Raw genomic sequence first — 24,127 nt, forward strand, 5'->3', positions numbered from 1 at the left:
TTCTGACACTGCAAGATCTCAGACGCTCTGTAAATATCAGAGCTGAGCAGATAAAATGTGTTTAAAAGTACTTGTTGATAATTTAATCTTTTCTGATTTACACCCGCAGCCTTATAAACATGTGGCATGGGATGATTTAATATACACCCATAAAGAGCTGTGAACAAAGGTTAGAAACATCATCAAAACCATCATCGCTTTCAGAGAATCGCTCACGAGGCAGACTGGGTATTTAATAGCACTCTCGTTCCGTGATTTGCTACAGGGCAGACCGGTTCAATCATTCTCCCTCCATACAGGTCTACAATACAAGTGGATCACAGCTGATGGACACATCTCACATTTGAATACAGTCTTTTAATCAAGTCGTTATTGGCTTTGTCATTCAGACTGTGTTTAATGTGGGGCTGATGGCTGCAAATGGGTTGTTCAGGCAGGTGTTTGTAAAACTTGCAGAGTTGTGGTTTAATTGCATTGAACATTAAACTGAGGACTTTCCCTTGGAGAAGGTGGATCAAACTTCACCAGGGCTCCGAAGTTCAGTGCCATACTATCCTCTGGGATATAGCACGTTAGATTTGGCTTCCCTAATGTGATTGGCTGCTCCGTTCCAGCAGGACGAGCATCATGAATCATTTCACACATGTTTTTAACAGTGATCGATGTGATTGACTTTCAAGCAGTTAGGATACAGACTCGATTTAAATAATGATCGGCGCGGCTGAGGTTTACCTCCGTGTGCGCTGGAGTTATTTCGCTGCCAGTTTGCGCTGGGAGGTTTTTAATCTTTATTATTATAGTGACACACGAAGGATTGACAGGAAAAAATACATTCACACATTTGCTGTTCATTTTCCTTTAAGCCTTATGAGATCGTTTTTAGCACTAATTAAGCGATCAGCTGATGCTTTGAAGTTAATAGCATTGATTATTACTGTGCTTGTGGTTATAAACTTTGTGTACAGTGAGACTTATATACTCTTTTCCTATTTGATATTATGCTTATTCCACTTTAATCAATACATAATTGGAAACAGACTGCCCCAATACCAATCAAAATAAATGTATAGCACCCATAATTTGAGCAAACCTTCAAATCTGTTATATACAATCTCAATGTGGTAGTCAAAATTCAGAAAACACGGATACCTTTTCTATGTATTGTAAAGATATAGTGACTTAAATAACCAGGGGCATGTTGGCAAGGAATGAAAGAGTGGTTTGTAAACCCATAATATTCCCCTACGCTTTGATGTCCACACCGAGCACATTTCTAAAAAAACATTGATACCGATTTGTTTTGAAAAGGAGCTTTATCTCAAAATGCACTGCAAACTATTCCATTTATAAAACAGTCCGTGTGGGAAGAATGTCTCATTGAATGTTATCTTCGTTTATCTACATTTCAATGGAATTCCAAGACTGTGGTACTATTTTTGTTGTGGTTGTTTAGATGATTCTGGGAAGTCAAGGAAGCTCATGGTTTCCAGTAAAGTTATTTCTCACATTGTATTTGATTACCAGTGTAAGATGTGACAGAATTTTAAATGGAAAATAGCCCAAACATTGAATGTATTATTTCTTTAGATCACTTACTATCTTCTTTCTCAAATGCAAGAATCTAAATTGAATCGGTATATTCTGAATATGTATAGTGTCTAGTCTGCTCAGATTTTCTCTAAGGTGTTAACTATTTATAGGCCTGGGAGGTGACAGCTGTTCTGAATTCTGAGTAGCTGTACTTCAGTGGGACCTGCTAGCAATCAGCTCTCCGTGGCCTTCAAAACATTTGGCCATAAAAAATTCAGGGCACTCTGCACAAACTGTGTAATTCCTAAGGAGGGAAAATTGGCTGCACGCGGTGGTTGGCTCGGCTTTCTGCTGCATTTTCAAAAGTGTGAAGTTAAACAGTGATGTGTGAAATACATATTTAAAAATATATCTGGCCAAAATCTGAAAAGTACGTGCGTATGCAAAACCGTCCATTAAAGCGGTAAGCATAAGATTCTTAAAATAAAAACAAGATTTTTATTATTATTATTACAATGTATAAGTCAGCAGGATCTTAAGGAAACATATTTATATAAAGTGGAAAATTACAAGAGTGTCGAACAGCTCAGGAGATCAGGCTGCCGTATTACAAGTACAGTCTGAACAGATGTGTGTTGAGTAATTGCTGGAAGGTGGATGTCCTGCTGTCCTGACCGCAGTGGGAAGGTCGTTCCGCCACCTATGGGCGAGAGTGGAGAAGGAGTAGGCTCTTGAGGAAGAGGAGGTAAAGAGGGAGAGCGGTTACAGCGAGTCTTCTGGTGCAGGAGGACCGGAGAGGTCTGGAGGGAGAGTGAGGAGATGGATGTTGAAGTCTCCCAGGGGGGTGGTAAGGGGAGCAGAGCGAGGGAGGATTGAAGAAAGCCCAGTTCGTCCAGGAAGGTGGTGAGTGGACCAGGATGACAGCAGAGAACCAGTTGAAGAGGCGAGAGGGAGAAGTGAGTTCCACTGCATGGAGTTCAAAGCTGTGAGTGGAGATAGAGGAGAGAACGAGGGGACAGAGAAGGGGAGAGCAACGGCCCTGTCCATATTCCCCACCCACACCAATGAGGAGAGTGGGACAGGACGAAGAGAGCGGACAGGGCAGTGGGATTAGTGTGTTTATAATCTTCCTATTCAGATTCATTTAAAGCACTTCTGTTATCCTCTAGATACAAGAATAAACAAGACATGTAAGTGTGGCAGCGGGGAACGTCTACTGAGGGGATTGTTGTGGCATCTCCACACAAACAACTACCACTGATGACACTTGTAGGTAGTTTGGAACAGCTTAGTGGTTTCTTTACATAATTGCCAAGCCTTCGCACATTTGATTTCCCAGACTTGTCAGGAGATGCTGCCTGCACCTACGGAGAAAAGAGGATTTATATTCTTCCACTACTTAAGAGACGAGCCTCGGAGACTTGGGAGCGACATGTTAAGTAAATGCAGAGGAATATGTTGGCAGAAGAGTCTCTGTACTGACTATCAGATGTGGAAATCCAATTGCCAGATGAACTCCGCATGCTGCTGTCATGTCCCATAAATGTGGGATTTGACTGCAGAGGGATGTGATTACCTGAAGCCACATAAACAAGAATTATTCCTTGTCTGTGTTAGATAGATATCTCTGTAATATAGCATCAAGATTTGTTAACCTTATACTAGGTAATGTTTGATCAGCAAATTGTATTTTTTTATATATATATGAATGAACAAACAAAAATGTGTTGTTGAGGTCATGATGGCAGTGGACAGACAAGAACAGATCAAAGATGGACAAAGGAAGCTATTGAATAGATCCCAAGAGAAGACCACATAAAAGATGGGAAGATGTAGATCGAAGCAATTGGAAATATCTTGGGGAGCCTTCATCCAGCAGTGGATCGATATGGGCTGATGTTGATGGTGAGATATAGATCAAAATGCAATCATGCATTAATTGATTCAGTTCCACAACATATTTAAACCACCAGCCTATACAACAATGGGCATCATTGTACTTGATTGAAATGAAGGAATGTGACATAAATTAGTTATGCATAACAATTACAGTGAACAAATAGGCACAATGGGCATCATAAAAACATGCTGTGTTTATCCCTTTTAGTATCATACAGCTGAGTTCGGAGTCATCATTAAAATACTAATAGGTTTCTCTTTAGGCTGTGTGTCATTCATAGAGTACAGTGTACCGAAACAGAAAAGGCAGATGAACTCACACACCCAATGTGCTGTCACTGTCTTTCTTTAATTGGGTATTATATTCTTAGTGAAGACATGACAAGGCTCCAGGTTCCAGGTTCCAGGCTCCAGGTTCTTGGTCATACCTGGTGCAAAGCGAAACAGAGGATCTGACTGGTATCCAAACGTTTCAAACCAACATCTTCAGAAAGAGTGGAAGAAAAGGTCAGAAACGAGTCCTTGGTTATTGAAGTTTTCTTGGTTCTTGTGCTTTTAATTAAGAGCTGTACACTTAGTGCTGAGTCAAAAGGAAAGGGAAGGATGCTGAACACCGGAGCCCAATCTGCTGGGAATGTTCATCCACTCCATCTGGCACTGGGCTGGCAGGGTGTGTGGGTGAAGTGGCAGTCGGTGTGCCTGAGTTTGGATGTTCTGGAATGTGTAAGACGGGGATTCTGAAATGGTTTCCTTTGCTTCTATTAGTCATAAGTGCCTGCTCAGAAGTACAGTAGGTTGACTAATAACCAGCCAACCCAGCATGTGGAGTGTGGAGTCTTTCTCCTGAGTATTAATGTGCTGTTTTATTAATTGCACTGGTTAATTGTACAGAAACAAATTGCGCGATGTCAGACACAGTATCTGCTCACTAAATCTGCATATAGTTGCCTAAACACTCTGAAAAGCGTTCAGGACTCAATTGCTATTGGGATTTTTCATCGTCTTTGATTCCCGAGAGTGGAACACTAATTTCTGCCATCTTCAATATGTTCAGTGCGATATTTCATTGGGGTTTTGAGCTACTTCAAGCGAGGGACCTCATATTTGCTCTGGCTCCATAATTAAGTAGGATATGACTATTGTACCTTTTAAAGATGGTTTTCATTTTTGCGGTAATTGGTTTTGGACTTCAACGTAGAGCTGTCAGAGGGGATGGATCTTGATGGTTATAAAGTGTACCCATAATTGGTCCTTTCTCATTGCATTTTATTGTCTGCTGTTGGAATTCGTCCTGGTGTTCGTGCTGTGATGATTCATGCGCCCGGCTCTCTGTAAAAGTACTCGCTTTAATAACTCACTGTCAACAGCTTTATCTCCTATCTCCTTTCATCAGGGAAGTCAGTAAGCCAAGAAGAGTCAAATGTCAGAGTAGCCATGGTTTTCTCAGCCAAAGAGAACGGAAGCTGTGTAAGTTTTGTACTTGTTACTTATATACAGGTAATAAACACTGGTAACACACCTTCTCCGCCATGTGGTTGAGATGTCTATGAAAGATGTCAAACCCTCTGGTAAACAGGACGGATGCAGCGCACTGTTTATTTTAATTACACTTTCATGAATTATTAAATTGGACCAAAAAAAGCTGAATTTGTCTCCTACATTAAAGAAATTACATTATTCAAATCTACAGGCTAATTAATTTAACTGGACCCACAGTCTGGCGATGTTTATCTCTACATGAATACTAAATTAATGAGAATGAAATAATTTATTTTCAGGACAATGTAATGTCATTGTGTGTGCTTTAAACATGTTGAACAATGCTGCGGACTTAATCGCGGAGACCATTGTAATATGAAATAGTAGTGGCACTCGGATCAGGTGCGATATTCGTTCTCCTCAGATGACGAACTTAATAATTTTTCTAATTCTAATAACATGTTTTAGGCACTGTTAAGTTTTTCCACAATAAGCCCTCTTATATGCACAGTTATATTATTCACAATGGTTTTACTGTTTTTGGTATGCGTGTTTTTTTTCATACACACATACACACACACACACACACACACACACACACTGTATGTATGTATATATATATATATATATATATGTAAATATATATATATATATTCTACAGATTTTGGGTTGGCCTTGAATTAATATAATGCATCCATGTGTGCCTTTTAAATCTGGGAATTATTGTGATTGCGCTCCTGTCAACTCTGTCCAGAGCAGTAATGTTCTTGTTTGTGATATTGACCCAGGTTCATAATACACATATCTTTGCAGTCTAAATTTATTGCATCATCCGACGTGTTGAAATTCTCCAAATTGTCATTTAACAAACCTTTTTGTGTGTGTGTGTGTGTGTGTGTGTGGTGATTTCATGACAAAGACGAGCCCATGTGATGTATCATTTCAATCCAATAAGGGTGGATTGTAGGTGAAACTAACAGATGGTTTTGATGAAGGTGAGCCGAAGGTGCCAAAAAACGGTGTTGAACCTGCTAGGAACAATACAACAGCAGGAAGACAGATATTTTCTTTCTTTGTTTATCTGAAGACAGAAGTTTTGAGTTAAATAATAAAATCTGAAAAATTGGAGCAATAACCCTTTTTATGTGCCTTACATTTACCTCAACAACCTCTACGTTTCTCATGATTGATATTTGTGATTTTACTGTAGTGTTACAGTGAATAGTACTTAAATCTGACATTCTCCGCAGCCAACTCCAATGTCAGAGTGCGTACATGATATTGGAGACTGAAAGGACCGAGAAATAAATGGAAATTGAGACCTTCATCCCTTTGAATGGGATGTCTACTCCATTTTTTGTTTGTTGAGTTTTGTTTTTTTACTAGTAAGCTGTACTTTATAAACCATATACGAATGCCCTGCAACTACATACATACCTCTAACTGCCTGTAAAGTGATCGTCATTGTCAAAATGACATTGGTTATGATTTATTTAACTTTTTTTTTTCCATTCTCAATGTAGAACCTATTTTTCAAAGCGCATATGCAGGCCCGTCGTGCTGCTGCTGCTGCAGGTGGTGACTGAGTCATCAATAATACTGCTCTTTTCTGACAGCTGCATTTCTGGGCTCTACAGGGGTACTGAACTTTGTAATGTCTATCCCATATAACATCAGTCACAGAAGGACTGCCATTGGAAGCCATTCCCATCACAACCCCACAAGTGAAATATGAGCTGATATGATGCCACCAGTGGTGTATGTCATTACAAAAGAACGTCTCTTTTGTTATTACACGGCAGGATTCACTATTTGTCAAAGGCGGCTGTTCGTACTTCTAAATTAAAACTAACATCTAACATTGGATTGAGTCTTCATTGACTTTTGGAGGAGGAACATCTGCCAGCTTACAAAGACCCACCAGCTCTCATCATGTAACAGATGAGTCTTTTAAATGTAGAATGTAAATTCTGTGGGTATACATATTTTTATGTATGTAATAAACTGTAATATAAATAGATCTTTGTATTGGATGTTGTTAACTAAAAATATGAACTGAAGCGGCATGTTTAAAGGTGATGGGATTATATACTTTCTATACATTTGTCTTGGGAAATCACTGGATGTCTTCAGCACATTGTGTGTGGTTATCATTTCAGTGCACGTAGATTTATTTCAAATAATCCAGAATTTCAAATTTCCTGCTGCCATGTTGCTATTCCCACTCTTATCCTTTGTTACAAATGTGTGGCACTGTTATTGCGTTTTATTATGCACTTCTTTCATGTTAGATATTTTGGCACAAAGCCTGCTTTGTAGTGCTCTTGCCTTCAGGTAAAAAACTAGACATTTAAAAAAAAAAAAATTCAAGTTTCATTGAATTCAGATAAAAAAGGCATAAACCAATGTGCATGTGTATGTGTATATGTCTCAATTTCCCCACCGATAATTTACCCTATCCTTGAATAAAAGACGTTACTGGAGATTTGATACATCTGTTATATCATTTGTAACATTTATTATCTTAATTGCTGTTGGAAACAGGAGAACATCCTTCCGTGAAAAACATAAATACATTAAAAAAAAATGTCACAGCTGGTGCTACAATTTAATTGGATCAAAATGTACCTTTCAATGGCAAGAAACTGCGTGGCGCTCAAGGCACTTTTGGCCTCCCTCTTCGCACATATTCTTTAATGTCGTAAAAACTGGATATAAGCCTGAATTCTGGTGACTAACGTCCAAGAATAAGTGTAAAGTTAAAGCAACATTTAAATGCAAAATGGATCTTTAGTGCCTCCGTCTCTCTCCATAAAACACCGATTTGGATTAATTTACAGCAGAAACTGTAGTTGGACTTGGGTAGGCTGTTAATCTAGCAGTGTATTTGTAGAGGTCGAGGGAAAGTGCAATATGGGTTGCAGCGGTGCTTTCACAAACAGTATCTTACGTCAGGCTTCTGTGTGGGACTCGTAAGATGTCACATGTGACTGCATCGCCCATACAATCAGTCATAGAGTTAATGAATGTTAGAGTGCTATATCTTTCCCCCAAAAAACAGATGTCTTCATACACAACATTACCAGGGTCATATTGTCACTATAAAAATTAATCTGTGCATTTCAGTAAGGCAAAGCATTTCAGATATAATTAGAAAGGTTCCCAGGTGGGATTTAAACAGGTGCATTTTGAGGAACGGTGGAAAGGTGGTATCACTCCATGCTGGTCTAATGCCCGTGGGCAGCTCGTTCCACCACGATGGTGCTTTAAGGAGGTATTGGTTCACTGCCTCTGGTCATTATGGCATAAGGGTCTGTAGCAAGGGGCTTGGAAAATCCCAGTCCTGCAGATTATACCGAGAACCTCACAAGCGTAGTGTTATGAGACGTGTAAAACGTGTTAATCTGCGCTAATTAAGCAAATCACGCGGCCAATTAAATAACTCGGAGCTCAGCTGGAATGAAACCCAGAAGACCCTGTGTCTCTTCGGGAGCAGGGTTTCAGAGCTCAGGTCTCCGAGACAATCTGCCCCACAAAGCATGTGGCATCGAAGACATCCAGAATGGTCTAAGAGGAGCTTATCTTTATGAGAGCACAGGTTCTCACGCTGAGCTTGGTTTCGGCTCGAGAACAGTGCCATTTAAAAAGCATTGTTTTATAGGCGGTTTGTCAAATGACGACAACAACACAAACAAACATTTCTTCTAAGCTAAAGAAGTTTCAGCAGTGTGTGTGTGCATGTGTGTGTCTTTACTTTTATTTTTTAGTCACCGAAGTAAAATTCGGACTCGGACTTAATATACTGAAATAATATCAGAGGGATATCAAGATGTGGGTTTATAATGTCTGATCCCTTCACGTCAAAGAATGGCTGCTGGTATCTGATATCTGAATCATTACACCTCTGGTGCTTTATAATTTGCATGGTCAGGATTACCAGGAACCCACGGCATCATTATGTAACTCAGCCATGACTTGATGTAATGATGCATGGCCTTTACATATCAGAAGTTAAAAATAGGCAAAACCGCCTAAAGGCTTGTGTTGTTGTTTTTTTCTTCTCCGTTTAAAAAATAAATAACAACTCAAATCCCATCAAACAGGCCTGCACACACACTGTCTGGGTATACTTGTGCCTTCCCACGTTTTCACATGTCAATTCTGTTTCCATAAAGTGAATGATTTCAGATTATGCCAGTTAACAGAGTGCATCTGTTGCTGGAAAGCTGGCGTTTCTGCAGTACGCCAGAAAGCATCTATATCACACTCAGCGAGAGTGGGAGTGCAGGGGTGTGAGAGGCAGATAGGGGGAGCTGCGAGACCTCTCATCCGGCCGAGCCAATCAGAATCGGCAGCTCGTTCTGATAGGCCCCCGCTGGCTGAGCCTTCTTCTTCTTCTGTTGCCTCCCAACGGTCTCCTCTCTCTTGTCTCTCTTCAGTCTCGTATTAAATAAGCAGCAAAGGGGATGCTGCCACCATCCATTGTTAATCCGTAGATAGACAGAGGAGAAAAAGAGCCGGGTTATTTGTAGGGCTGGAGAAAACAGAGTGAGCAGCTCAGTTGGGGGATACCTGCCGAGCAAAGACCTATCTCGCCTTCCAGAACATCTGTGAGAACTGCCAAAGAGGTGCTGTTACAGCTTTTGTGATAGCTGTTTTAGCAGCAGAGCTCAGTCTCTAGTGGGTGCCTGTCTGTGTGTGTGTGTCTTTTTTTTTTTTGGTGGCGAGAGCTAAATAGGCTTAGTTGCAGAATAAGGGTTTTCATTGTTTGTTTGTGTGTTTTTTCCTGGTAAATTAATAATAATGAAATGAGAGTAGAAAGATTATGTGATTTGTGCTTCAGACTTGGGATGCATGAATGCATGTGAAGGCTATTGTACTACCTCTCCATTGTCTGACTTTGTCTTGCTCTTTTCACGTTGCATGTTGTGACTTGTGCATCCTCAGGCTGACAATTGGAAACAGTGGAGCTTTTTTGTGAAAGATGCATGTGTGTCATTAAGGAGAATCAAAGCAAAAGGAGTTACAAATGTGCTATGTTTTAATAATGTTTTTTTTTTTTCCATTGCGTTGAATTCAAGATGTTTTAAATGCTGCTAATTAAATAGATATGAGCTGCTGGGTCTCTCGAGTGTGCAGTTTGAAATTAAAATCTTGTAGAGCGTTTGGATATTGCCAGACTTCACAGAAAATGAAAATCGAATATGTTATGCCTGCTAAAATGAGGACATTTTAATCCAAAAAGGCAAAAAGGAATTATCTTTATATTGGGAGAAAAAAAAAACGTTGTAAAATGAGACAATAGACAGATAACCAGAGAATTTCAGTTATTTTACTTTTAAAATCCCTTAGCTGGAATATATTTGCAGTGGAGAAAGTGGAAAGGATGGGAGATCTTTTAGAAATCCAGAAAACAAATATGTTTTATTCATAAAGGCTTATTATCAATGGCAAAAAAAAAAAAAAAAGGTTTTACAAATATTTGTGTGTTCCAAAAAACATTGAAAATAATGAAGTACTTGTACCTGCATTTATTTTTATTTGTTTTTATCCACTGTTTTATCTAAAAATGTTTTTTATTTCACTAGTGTTTTGCTTTTTTCCTACCAAATACCCCGTTTTTGCTGAGACTACATATTTACAGCAAATTGCCTTGAAACCATTCAACATATACTGTGACCTGCTGAATTGTAAGGGGGGGGTTGTTAATGCCATAGTACAAAGGTTCTGCTGCCGTGCAGGAAGTGCAGCAGCCGCCACTGATCCCCAAATGTTCAGGAGACGGCCGTGCCTCCTTCCTATTCAAGGGTAACACATTTTCCAATATAGAAGTGATCGCTCTGTACATCGATCAGCTCTGAAGGGCAGAGGGTTTGATTGGAGAGCAGCGTAAAGCGCAGTCCTCCAGGGAACGAGGGACTCGTGGCTTTTGCATGTGGTCTCCTGTAAACAGTATCAGCTGGGCAACATTTAAATATTTGATGTTGACATTCTTTGAGAGCAAGAGACAGCAGCGAGGGAAAGTATCTTCGGTCTTAAATAGTACTTTTATGATCCAAAAGAGACAATTAATTAATATAAGAAACGCCTTCTTTAATAAACAGAGCACAAGAGAAGGGACTCTCTGTATAGCTGTAGAGATTACATACATGATCAATTCTAGTGCTAGAAACTAAATTATTATTATTTAACTATAAAACTGAGGAATTTAGTCTTTACACATTGAGTAGAGAAAAATCAATTATATTTAAAATAAGGAAACGCTGTCATTCCATCAGAGCCAATTGTTTAAAGTGCTGGAAACAAACTGCAAGCTTTCATTATAACACTATGCCTTTGTCAGGGTGACTCTAAGAATGCAATTTTTTTTTGTACCATCTCCACTGTGTATATATTTGTCAGGAATGAAGTACAATGGGAGGAACTATCACCTCTCTCGCTGTTATTCATGTTTTCTCGGTTGTTATTGCGTTTCCCCTACAATTAAAAAGGAGGGAAGAAAGGATGTTACATTTCCCTTTGAAAAGACAGGGTCCCACTTCTTTTATCTCTGTCTGAAGCAGAGGTGGCTTGGCGGTCCTGTTTACCTCCCTGTTTGCAGTATAACAAGTGCCTGGCAGTGTTCTGCTTATTTTTATTTCTGCAAAACTTGTGAAGGTGTTTTTTTGTTTTTTGTTTTCTTTGTGTTTTAACTCAGCTTTCCACAAAAATACAACAATAGCAAGAAACAAAAGATAGAAAAAACTTGGCGGTAATCTACAGTTTGCTGCTTGCTACTTTTAGAGTCCATTGAAATGTTTCCCTTGAATTCTGCCTTGAAGCTGTTTGGTACAAGGCCATTATTGGGATTATTATTAGGTTTTTTTTACAATTTGAATGCAATCCTTGTTGGTATTCCTCCAAGAGTCATTGGCTTTGGGTAGTCATGTGTCTGGCTGCAGCTTGATACATTCCTTGTGTTTTTAATGCATTTATCGTGTCACAATTCATGCCCTATACTCTGTTCTGTTTCCATGAAAAGACAGGGGAAAAAATATGTTTTACAGCATCATCCAAACTAAGGAGATCGTAGGGCTTGACATGTCATTCAGCCGTGTGAAGGGGGAAAAGGCAAAGCATTGTGGGAAGGTCTGTGTATGTTCACAGGAAGTCATTGCAGAAGAGACTCTCCTTTTAGATTTATATTCTTAAACGTAAAGTCTTAAATTGATCCTATTGCTGCTCAATAGTTTTGAATAGTGTAATTGTCTAGTTGTGTAGTTATCCATTAATAACCATTCACCTTCTTTATTTAATTTAGTTAATTACAAAACAAAACCTTAACCCAGCCCAGCCCAGGTGTTTCAGGTGTCATGGCTGAAAATGGGCGGTGAATTGTAGAGGCTGTTGCGTGACACATTGAATCTGCCCGTGAATGCCATGCCTGCGCTTCGAAAGATAACCCATCCATACGTGATCGTGTCCTGGAGTTCAGTGTCAGTGCTTCGTTAAATACATTGAAAACACACTGCAGTAACTAACAGATCACCTTTTGGAGGGCTATTATGTAAGAAAATCCCAGATAGAAGTCATTCTTTGAAGTGAAACTGCCATGTTCACCATCAGTAGCTCTGTTATGTGAGCGAGCATGTTGATACACTGGAGAATTGGGGCAGCAGACTTCAGAGAACAGAAGAAGAAACAATTGCAAGTGGCTTATTTATTACCAATTATCTTGTTGCCCTTCCTCTGAACAGCATGTTATTTTAGTGGAAAGAAGGTATGTCTATAGGTCAAAACATGTCCAAATTTGATTACTCCTACTTTAAAACAACCAAGTTTCCCCATTCAACAGTCAGTGTCCCACCCAGACGCTTGCAGAAGTTTGGGTAGGAGAGAGTGGAGGTGCTTCTCCGAAGAGGCTAAGAGACACTGGATCATAGAGGTCACTGGACACACAAGTCCTGGCAGCTCCTACACTGCCCAGATGCAGGATGAGTGATTGGCAAACCAAGTTTAGCAAACCTGCAATAATGCAGTTTGCCATTGAGAGGTACAATGGTAGGTAGGTAGATGGTAATGCCATCTTGAACCTCCATAACTGGGCATGCTAGCTTTCATTTGGCTTCACCAAAACATAATGGAAGCAGCTAACGGCACCTTGGCGTTGACCTTGAACATTAGCCACACTATGGACTGGCAGACACATTGACAGCTGTTCATCAGCGATTTTTTTAAATATAAAGATAGGACCTCCAGATTGATTATTGGGGTGGTCAGAGAGGCCCCACACATCAGCAGATCAGACAGTGGCTTGAAAAGCACAAGTTGCTCAACCAGGAGTGTCTCCGTGCTGTTGACCCACTTCTGTGGAGCTCCCTATGCTGACATCTGCAAAACCTACACCTTCCCGATTTTCCACTGGCAATTGTTGTGGCTCCCAGACTCGGAGGTCCTGTTATATTCTGATGTCCAACTTGTCTTAATCTAGCTTGAGTTTTGGGTTGTCCCTGGTCTCCTGATGGAGGACAGTAAGCTAGTGTTGACACTTATGGAACAGTAGTCATTACACTCAGAGTTTGCCAACTCAACTGTGTCCAGTTGGGCAGCAGTCGTATCAGGGTGGTGACCCAAGAGTGGCATAGAGCCATGTCCTTGTATTAAGGTCCTGTTGGTGGGCATCATTTGTTTAGCACTGGAATAATAGCAGTGGCGCGATTGTGTGCAGTGAAGAGGATTTGTATCTAATGACTACGGATTTGGGGTTGTGGCAGGACACGTTACAAAAGGGGAACAGCACTACTGGACTTGCTTGCATTTTTCTTTCTTGCGTTCATTAAAAAATGGGTGAGGGAGACAAAACAGAAACATGTTTCAGTTCAAAAGATCTGTCATCAGCACATCACCCCTTTTGTGATGCGTGCAATTAAGTTACGAAACCTTGCCATCGCACCAGTGTCAGCAAGATTTATAAGTCATTCAGTTAGCATGGATCTTGCTGAGTGTGTAGGAAACTAAGACACTCCTGGTAATAAAGTGATGCAGGTAAAAAGTCAGAACTCTCAAAACTTCGGCACAACTAAGGATATGTTTATACAGAGGGTCTTTTCTGTCAGTGCTTCAGCCACAACCTTCAAACAGCAGCAAGGAAGCAAGCTTGTCAACATCTACATAGGCAAACATTTCCTTTTTTGTTTCATTTGCTGTGAGTTAGCTCATTAGATTTTGCTTTATGTTAATGTGCATATTTAATTTATAAAATGTAGGGTTAAATCTCACTCTGGGCATGCAGTTCTACTACTAATAATAATATGTTTATCCTCATGGTTACAAAATGCATTTGTTTCTAGTTTTGTTAAGTGTAACAAATAGTTTTCCTCTTACCTGCAGTTCTCAATTGGATCTATTTTGTATTGTCTGTGCAGGGGGCATAGTTGATAAAGACCTTCGCCACTACCTCAATTTACGGTTCCAGAAGGGGTCAGTCGACCACGAGCTTCAGCAGATCATTCGGGATAACCTCTACCTCCGCACAGTGCCATGTGAGTACATCTGGGGTTTCAGTCCTGTTTCCTTTATTTCGTAACGCAGGTTTGCTTTTGATCCTGGTGTGAAGCTTTCATATATGTTTGGCTTTGTAACACATGTTTAACCGTCAGATTCTTTCTGAACTGAGCTGTTTCTTTTTCCACAGCTCTTTGGTACTATACTATTCCTTGCCCTTCCTGTTATTTTCCCTTGCAAAGTCTCTTAGTCCCAAAAGGATATATATTTCTGAATTCCGATGCCCTTGGCTTATTTTTGTATAATGTACACTGAAAGCAGAAGTACTTGATATAACTAATATAAAATCACTTCCTATGCAGCATGTCCTAAATATATTTGCTTTGCGCTACACATGTTCAAAGTATTAACACCACAGAAGTTTTGTTGCATGTGTTTTGCCTCTACTTTTATTTTTTCCCCGATACTAGCAGCTAATGCTAGAGGGGTCTAATTCTGTTGCTTGATGCGCGAATACATTATGGAAATGCGTTCTCCACAGCAATACAAATATTATTTCCTTGGCATGCTATTCCTGGTGCACTGTATACAGAGGGAATAAAAGATAAAGAAAACTCTTTACAAGAGGCTCCGTGTTGTGTGTGATAAGTTCAAGCAGGTTTTGAAGATTGTGAGGGAAAAAAAAGTCCTTAGCATAGGAAATAATGATCTGTCTAAGTGTTATATTGGCCTTGGCTGCTTTCTAAAATGGAGAATTATCGTATATTACTATTGTTGTATATTGATTCCATTTAAATGTTATCAAAGGAGGAGAGGCATGAAAAACACTTGCACAGAGCTCAGAATTAAAGAACCCCATTGTGAGGAATTAAGCGAGCAACGGCTCCATCCGACTGGTAGGGTTGCTGATAAAATCCCTCATTTTTATGTAAAGGTCATTGGGATAAAATAAACTGAATCTGAATTTGTCTCTGCCAGTAATAAAGATATATTGATGTGGGTATATTTTTAGTACACATGCTTGCATTTCAGTTCTCCAAAGAGCTGCATGATTGCATTTCACTTGTTGAGGGATTGCATACTGATCTGTTTCTCCGAGCTGAGAGTGTAAAAGAGACTCTGACCATCAAAGCTTGATTACTTCTTTGGGCACCTGAAGCGAATGTAAAATCATTGTTAAAAAAACAACAATCTGAGACGTCACAGTGCTCTTCCGTTAGAAACTCCAGATCTGCGATATTGATAATTTCATTTGAATCCATAAAGGCAGACTGATGTTCCTGTCCTTATAAAAGCCAACTGAGGAGACTTTTGAATGTCAGCCTGACTCCACTTTATAATCAGGAGATGTAGGACTAGCTGAATTTAAATACACTTTTTTTTTTTCCCCCTTCTCCATCTGCAAGAAAAAATGATAGCGATGCAGGAGATATCATCAATTTAAAAGGCAGTGTAAAATGAAACTATCAAAGCAAAAGTGTACACGGCAGCTTCCACACAATGCCGCGCTGAACGAGGCTAGATAAACATACATTTAAAAGTGAAAACAAGATATGTTTGGAAATACATTTGCATTTTGATGTAAAACCTAAACTAGATCTAAATCTGGATCTTTCCTCTGCTGCAAAGCACGGTTATGCATGGCAAACGCTATAGATGGCCAGCATTCAATAAGCCGTCGCAAAACAATGCTTCTCTTATGATCTGTACAAATACAATGGAATAAAATGATCAGTTAATACAAGAATAACAACAACCATGACCAAAACAAAACATGTCTAATATATAATGCCTTTTGTCTTCAATGCAGTAATAAACGAATGGTTCTTCTATGAATGGCACTACTAAAAATTCACGACCGGGGGTCTGCAAAATTTGTCGGACCCCCAGACGTGACTTTTTCATAGTGCCATCCATAGACCACACCAGTCAGGGCAACGCGGCTGTGAAAGAGAAAAGTTCTGGAGACTTTCAATGGTCCTTAAGAACTTGTAAAATCAGTGTAATTGAAGTATCTCTCCCATTTCTCTATAATAAGGCATATGTTAAACCTCTAAGAGGAGTGATATTAATGCAAAAATAATGATGATAATCTCGGCCTGATTTAAGTTACTAATCAAAGCTTGATTATATCCGTGCTCGAACATCGCAGTGGAAATTCCACATAATTAAATCAACGCATTCATTGTGTTTTTCACTTAGAGGAAAAAAAACAACAGAACATCATTTCATTTGACCAGCAAATAATAACCTTAGAAGCTCAACGCTGCATAGGATGCCAACAGGAACACCTTTTCAAGCTTTTACGTTAAAACCGATGCCATCTGATTTGAGTGTAGTCCTGGCAAAAGCAGGGAGGGAAGAATTCATTTCCATTGCATTAAATGCAACTGCATTTCTGGGCATATAACGTCTGAAGAAGCTAACATTGTTTGCAACCATTTGTAGGCTACCTACATTGTGACATACTTAGACAAAAGCATAATGTGCAATTACACAGATTTGCATTGGGAAATGGGTATTGGTGTATTAAGAGGCCTGGATATGAACCATTTGTTTATAACCGCATTGAAGACAAAAGGCTTTATCAGGGCATTATCTGTGTTCTGTTATTAAAAACCATATAACAAATCTATCACGTGCCCTCACCTGGATAAGGTCAATTATTATACCAATGTATATAGTATGGGATATGCAATTTAATTAAAAGAAGAAAATGTGATTATGAATAGAAAACAACATAACAAGCTCTCATTATTGCATCTCATTATTGTCCAAGCGCACATATAAGCACTACCTCTAGATCACAGGAGGAATGAAAGAGGTTTGGTGGGTCATTGTCTCATAAGCACATCTTGCTTGGCAACAGCAAAGCATATTTTTAATGGCACAATCACTCCCACCCCCCCACCCAACCCACCTACACACACACACTAATTGTGTTCATATAAGGAACATTTCTACAGAATTGAGTCATGAAGCCTTTTTCCCTCTGGTCAAGAACGAGCATGTTAAATAACAGGGCCAAGCTACAGCAGACCCCTGTGTGAGTCAGCAGTCCTGCCAGAGCTCCTTTTAACGGTTACTGATGTCCACACTAGCATTTTAGTAGCCCACAGGGCCCAAGATTTAGAAAATGGGATGATCAAAGGCTCAAAGGCATGTTAAAATTTACATTTTTAATACGAGGAAAAGTAACAGAATCCCTTTTCACAGCTGGTGTCTGTTTTGACTTTTGTCCTAAGTTTGAGAATCGATTGAAGTTTCTACAGAGTAAAAAGAGTAAAAAACGAATGTATGTTTTGGTCCTTGACAAAACCGTCTTTGTTCTTATGTGCGAGTGACACGTGGTACCATCCGTGCAGCTGACTCGATTCCAGTCTCTCGGGAGAAAACAGAAATAGGATCATTTCAATATATCGTGGAATGTGAGAAGTCTTTTCACTGCCTTAACAAATATGAATTCTGTCACAGATATCCTAAGAATGTGCGACTGATTCTCTCGATGACTGCATGTTGTATTATCCAGTTCTCAATACTTAGGGAAGTTGCAATAAACATATTGTGGATAGATGTACATTTCACAACATATCCAGCACCATGGACAACTCTTATCAGGAACGTAATGCATGCATGTGATTGGTCAGTGTAGCAGGCATTGGGAAAAGCTGATTGGTTGACATGAGCCTTTCCCCTCCTAACCCACTGTGGCCTTGATGTGTGTCTGAGCTAACTTTGCTTACAGCGAATCATAGTGGCTATTGTCCCACCTCCACCCACATTGTGTATTTGTGACAAGAGTTAAGAAAAACACAATCTCGTATGGGACACAAATGAAAGACAAAACACACTATACTTGATCCATATTGCGTTTATTCATTGTATTACAAGGTCGTTGTAGTTGTAGTCGTACAGTATTTACTCCAGTCACCCGGGAGATGTTTTTACAGGCGTTAAGCTAAGAAAATCTGGACTTAAAACTGTGTCAGGATTTACATTTCATTAAAACATGTTAACCAAAAACAAAATGAAAAGGCCATTTTAATTTTCTTATCTTTACACTGATTAGCACAAGCCAATAAGTTCACCGCTGTCTAACTGGATGTGGCAGCTAGAATACGGTCGACCACTAATCTTCATTACTTCGAGCTTCAAGTTTTTTTTTTTAAACACTAAATTATACTAGATTTGCCAGGAAACAGAAATTGTAGAAAGGCTAAGGCATGCAATTATTTTAAATAGTGGTTAATTCTATAAGAGCTACTTAACCTCTCATTTAAGTATTTTAGACTACCATCACTGGTGATTAGTGTGTCTCTTACTAAGGTCAGAAACCAAAGGGAAAAAAACACTGTAGTTTTACAAACATTAGAGCTCCTTCTGTTTCGTTTTTAATAATTAAGGATGTTCTGAATAATTTAACCAAACTTAAAGCTATGCATACTAATTTAGCACAAGACACAAATCCAAACCTATGACGTACATGCATAACGGCGATGTTGATCACGGCATGTAAATTATAAGACAGTTCTAATTTTATTTTGGGGATTTTCTTGGGTGTTTTTCCTATTCCGATGGAGGAGCTGTACACGGGTGTTTGGAACTGCTGTAACGGTGTGGGAGTAGCATGTGTGAGATGATAGATTATTGGATAAATACCGTAGGAAGATGAACGTGACAGTTTCAATTTAACACCGGGATGCGGTCCATCCTTCATAGTTCATCTTTAATCAACCACCGCTACAAAATGGCTCCACAGGTTATCAGTGAACCATCGCAGACATCCGCAAGCAAAACTGTTGACTGGATTCTTAAGTGGTTTCTCTATAGGATTCCCTGCGAACAGATTTCGTTTTCACTCCATCAGAGTGACATCTCTCCTCTTCAACCAGCTGTTTCTCTCCCGATGACACATGCGATTACTCTGAGCTCCTGAGTCTAGGATGGGGTTCAGCTTGGGTTATAGCAACCAACCTGGCAAATAACAGGTTACCTTGCAGGGCATTTTTATCTCTTTGTCCGACTGGATTCATGAGGAAACACATTCATATCGGTAGCATGAAGTTGACTGAATAAATCAAAACACGAAACAAATGTAAGACTCTCAGTTATACATATATAGACATAGAATATGTGATATTTATAAACACACATTAATCAAGAGTATGAACACATCTGGAGGCAACTGTACCTATTTAGCAGGTGCCGCTCTGTAATCGGTCATGATCAAAAGTCTACCTATAGCAATCAGTCACAGCACTATTGTGGCTATTAATATTACATGTTTTTACATTCACAATCATTTGGGATTCATATACACATACTCGGAATGCATTTTGTGTATTTAGAGAAAAGCAGGAATAGATTATGAGGCAATTTATTATCCAGATGTAGTCGTGTACTTCTGTGTCAGTAACTTTGATCTTGTGTAACAATTCCCACGGCGCCCGCACACAGAGATCTGAGTTTAATAGAAAGTAGATGTAAGAAAGGATGGTAATAGCAGTGAAACCATATGCACTAAAAGCACAATGAAGGGACCGGACCGGGACCTTTTCCAGTCATTAACAGTACTGAAGATCCATGTAATACAGATCTTGACAACTACAGATATTATCTTGTGTTCAAGCCTATTAATCTCCTTTTGCCTCTTATCTGGAGAATCCCAGTTGTGCATGAAATTCATACACACTATCCGTTCCCAAGTGAGGCCTTTCGCTGCCTATTGTGCTTTCTCTGTGCTCGTTTTAATATTAATTTTGGATTGATTTTCACCATTTAATACTCCACTTCCATGCTATAATAGTTGAACGGAGTGTGTATTGCTGCATTGTGATTTATTACAGCTTTGTAACAAAATAAAATACATAAAATAAATAAATACAAGCATAGTAAGCATTTAAATCCCTATCCCATGGCTTTTAAATGATATTCTTTCAGACCATTTCCATTCAGAGTCGTCCATAAATCGACCTGGATAAACCAAAAGGGTACCTGAGCCGAGAAGGATGGCTTTGACATCATGACATCATCCTCTCCGCCACCTAAGATCCCCTTTGCCTTTCCCGGTGCATTGCGCGTTCGGTCTCATCACACCTGCCGAATTTCCGCCGCTCAGTAAAGGTGAGCCGGGCGCTTCTTCCAGCTATTCATCAGTTGTTTCCTATGCTGATCTCTGGCTCCTATCTGCCTGCCACGCTGGTATTCTCCCAGACACTCAGATAAGCCCCAGGATGCCGGGAGCCGCAGACCTGCCGTCCCAGAGAGCATCCGCAGCTGTTTGTTTCCATGACAACAAAGAGGCGAGCTCCTGCCTTTGTCACAAAGCACGATGGATTCCTTCAAAAAAAGGAAAGAAAACTTTCAAATATTCCATGTCAATATTCATTTCCTCTTTTTTTTTTTTGCATGTGCCTTTTGAATTGCTTTTTTTCCCTCTCTTTCCGTGGGAGTGCAATAATGCACGATCTCGGAAACATTTAACGCAGATTTCCTCCTTTAATCTTCCTGAATTGAGGAAATCATTCCTGTGATGTTCACGCCGAGCCCAGCCTCGCTCTGAGATGCGCAGATGTTGGGAACATATTTAGTGAGCGTTAATATGGCCACAAGTCACACAGGCATCTGTGACCCGGATCTGCTGAGTAAAGAAGAAATGTTATAAGGCCGCATCATTAACAACGAAATATAATTGTGAAGGAATTATATTCTGGAAGTGTGACAAAAACATTGCAAAAACCCACAATCCAGTGACTGTATCTGTAAATGCTGTTATATATCAAGCTCCATCCGTACGGTTGGAGGAAAAAAACAATATTAAACCCATATGAAGATGTGTTAATTAAACTCTAACCCTGACCAATTAAAATGTACTCAGCTTCTTTGTAACATTAATATGCATGAGCTAATTGTCCTCTTTTGAATTCACCAGCTTTTTAAATATTTGAATTGTTCCGTCCCAGGCATGTACCCTTACTGAGACATGTAATAACCTCCAACCAGACGATTTCCAATATCAACACCTAGTTTCTGTACTGGATATAATACAAGTACATGGATGTGACAATGAGAAGCTTCAAACTGTTGAACCCAAAACAACTGAAAATCTGAGTGCGGAGTCTAGTGGTAGTGTCGGACAGATTACATTGTGTTGCTTCCTCTTTGTTTTGACATTTGTAATGGCGGCAAAATGGTTTCTATACCTCCCAAAGGATATTCCAGTAATTTGAAGTGATGCACAATTAAGCGTGTTTATCTGGAACCCTGTGCAAGGAATGCTGATGCATCCTGATGAGGAATCCTGCGCTTGACGGCAGTGCTTTGATGTTGTGTTTTTGTTTTGTATTTGCTTTCAGTTTGACTTAAACTGTCTGTAAAGGCCATTACACAACGGAAGACTTTTATCAACTTGACGTGTTTTTGCCTTGTTTCGTATCTCTGCCAGAACGTATATCTATTGAAGGATCTGGCCTCGCAACCTGCCTTTCTCTTGTATACAAAAATCCTTGGCGCTTAAGTTTGTGTGGAATATTGATACAGTCCTATATGGATGAATAAACTGAACTGCAAACACTTTGTTGGTCTTGGAAGTGTCTGATATACTCAGCGAAGCAGGGGCAGTCTCTGTGGAAGGGGAACGGGAATCAGGTATGAAATAAAACACATTGCTCGAGGACATCGATGTGCATAGCCTCACTGAACGGAAGGACTCGGTTTTCCCGGCAGTGGAAAGCAGGTGTAAGAAAGAGGCAGGTTCACAAGGGATGAAACCAGTCTGGACCCTCAGAGAAATGCGTCTTCAAAATCTGACTCGAAAGAATCACGTTGAGCTCATTTCGCCGTTCGTGTGCAATCCCAGCAGTGTCAGGAAATTGATTGATAGTTTATTTGGTTCTGGTCCAAACCCTTTGGCTTATCAGATCCATAACTAACATATAAACTAACTGCTCTAAACTCACAACCCCTCCAGACCCCCTGTTCCTGTGTCAGGCATTGTATAACAAGGGTCTCAATAGAGGGTAACGATGTGTTTCTGGTTTTTGGTCCCAGTAACTTAATTGGTCTGATAAATGGAATAACTGGAGGAAATAAATCAGTTTCTTAAAGCTGCCAATTATCTTACAAGTGGAGTGCCGTGAATCAAAAGACTGTTTAAGCCATGACCTGTGAAAGACCTTTAAATAATGTTATATAACATCTGGTTGATAAAATAACTGGGTTAATGAATTAATTGAGATCTCCAGTCGGAACAAAACCCAGAAGGCGCCGTGTCCCGGCAGGAATTGGGTTTGAGATGTTGAACACCGTTTCTTATATCGGCTACTTTCTCTTTAAAGGCCAATGTGAAAAGTCACCTTCGTCATCAGGTGTTGCAGAATTCGAAACACACGTGTCTGTGTGTGTCTGTGTACAGACTGTACTCACACTGTGTTACAATTTCTGATCATGAACTTCTTTTGGTAGAAGGAGAAAGTGGGATTTTAGTTTTTTTCTGCTAATCCCAGAGGTGTCCCTTTTATATAATTATGAGAAGTGTGTGAATCGCTGGAGGATTCCTATTATTTCTACATCCCAGTTTCTTGAGATAGGAGTTGCGTTAATTGCTAAAGCCTGGGCTTAATAGGTTTAATGAAATCTCACCCACGGGACAGTTCACAGTCCAGGAAGGCCCTGACTGGGGCAGGCAGCCATGGTTCGCACAGCCCCTGCAATGCAGATACTCTAGAGCAGAATTACTTGATTTGCTTGGTTTCTGCTTCCTGGGGGTTTTAATGTGTATTTTCAGTAAATAAGTGGCATAGAAGGAGTTTTGAAATGAAAGAATCCCTGACTGATTTTCCTTGGTGCAAAATGGCTTGACATGTCAACCTCTAGTCTTCACGAATTTCATATTTTATGCATCGGATGCTTTTACAGTTACAATGGCTTTTCCAAGCAGAAACAGCCCTGTGTGTTGGTGCAGTATTTTAGACCCCAGTAAATATGCTTTTTGATCACCTGGCAGTTTCACAAAACCACTACAATATCAATTTTCAGTCACCTTGATTGCCATTGCATACTCAGTTCAATTATTCTCATTATCTTGGGTTTTTTGGCAAAGACAATCTCAGGCAAAATGTTTTAAACCTCCTCCACTCTGGTGAAAGTGATATTTGAATCAATGTGTGCATTATAAAGGCTATGGTGTGGTCAGTCATCTCTCTGAGTGTTACGTGCATGTAACACTGGCGTTGTACTCTGTGTTCTGTTGTCCTCCCTATCCCTATTGTACGCAGGTGTCCGGCTGTGATTGGTTCACACCCCCGTCACTCAAACTCCGATGTCCCGTGTTCCTGTCCAATCCGATGTCTCCGACCACTGTTTAAATGCCTGTCATTTCTCCATTTCGAGAGAGCCGAGAGATCGCCAATTATGTTACGAGCCCAAGTGGCTGATGTAAGGGAATGAGGGGGATAACATAGAGCACACAAATGCAGTAGTGGGAGAGTGAGGTGAGTGCAAAAGCCAACACTAAGAGTCAACTATATATACAAAAGGGTTTATTTACAAAGGGGAGGGGAGTATATACAACTATGTACAATAGTCAAACGGACGTGACAACAATAATAATAATACAAATAATAAACAAACACACAGAGGAAAACTACCTGGACGGTGTTGCCTAATACTGAAACAAAACAAAACCTAAGCTAGTTTACAAGGGAATCCACTACCTAACATGTATTTCTGGAACAGA

The 24,127-nt window shown here is 39.8% G+C and overlaps 1 protein-coding gene across 4 annotated transcripts in view; it reads left to right on the forward strand.

The window, feature by feature from the left end:
* magi2a (membrane associated guanylate kinase, WW and PDZ domain containing 2a) overlaps window positions 1–24,127 on the forward strand; it is a 283,670-nt gene that overhangs the window by 84,331 nt on the left and 175,212 nt on the right. For all 4 annotated transcript variants that reach the window (XM_066687156.1, XM_066687157.1, XM_066687159.1 and 1 more), the window contains exon 2: window positions 14,313–14,429. In XM_066687156.1, coding sequence (XP_066543253.1) covers window positions 14,313–14,429 — 117 coding nt within the window. The remainder of the gene's footprint in view (window positions 1–14,312; window positions 14,430–24,127) is intronic.

This window comes from Amia ocellicauda, chromosome 15 (assembly GCF_036373705.1).
Source record: "Amia ocellicauda isolate fAmiCal2 chromosome 15, fAmiCal2.hap1, whole genome shotgun sequence".
In the NCBI taxonomy this organism is placed as follows: Eukaryota; Metazoa; Chordata; class Actinopteri; order Amiiformes; family Amiidae; genus Amia; species Amia ocellicauda.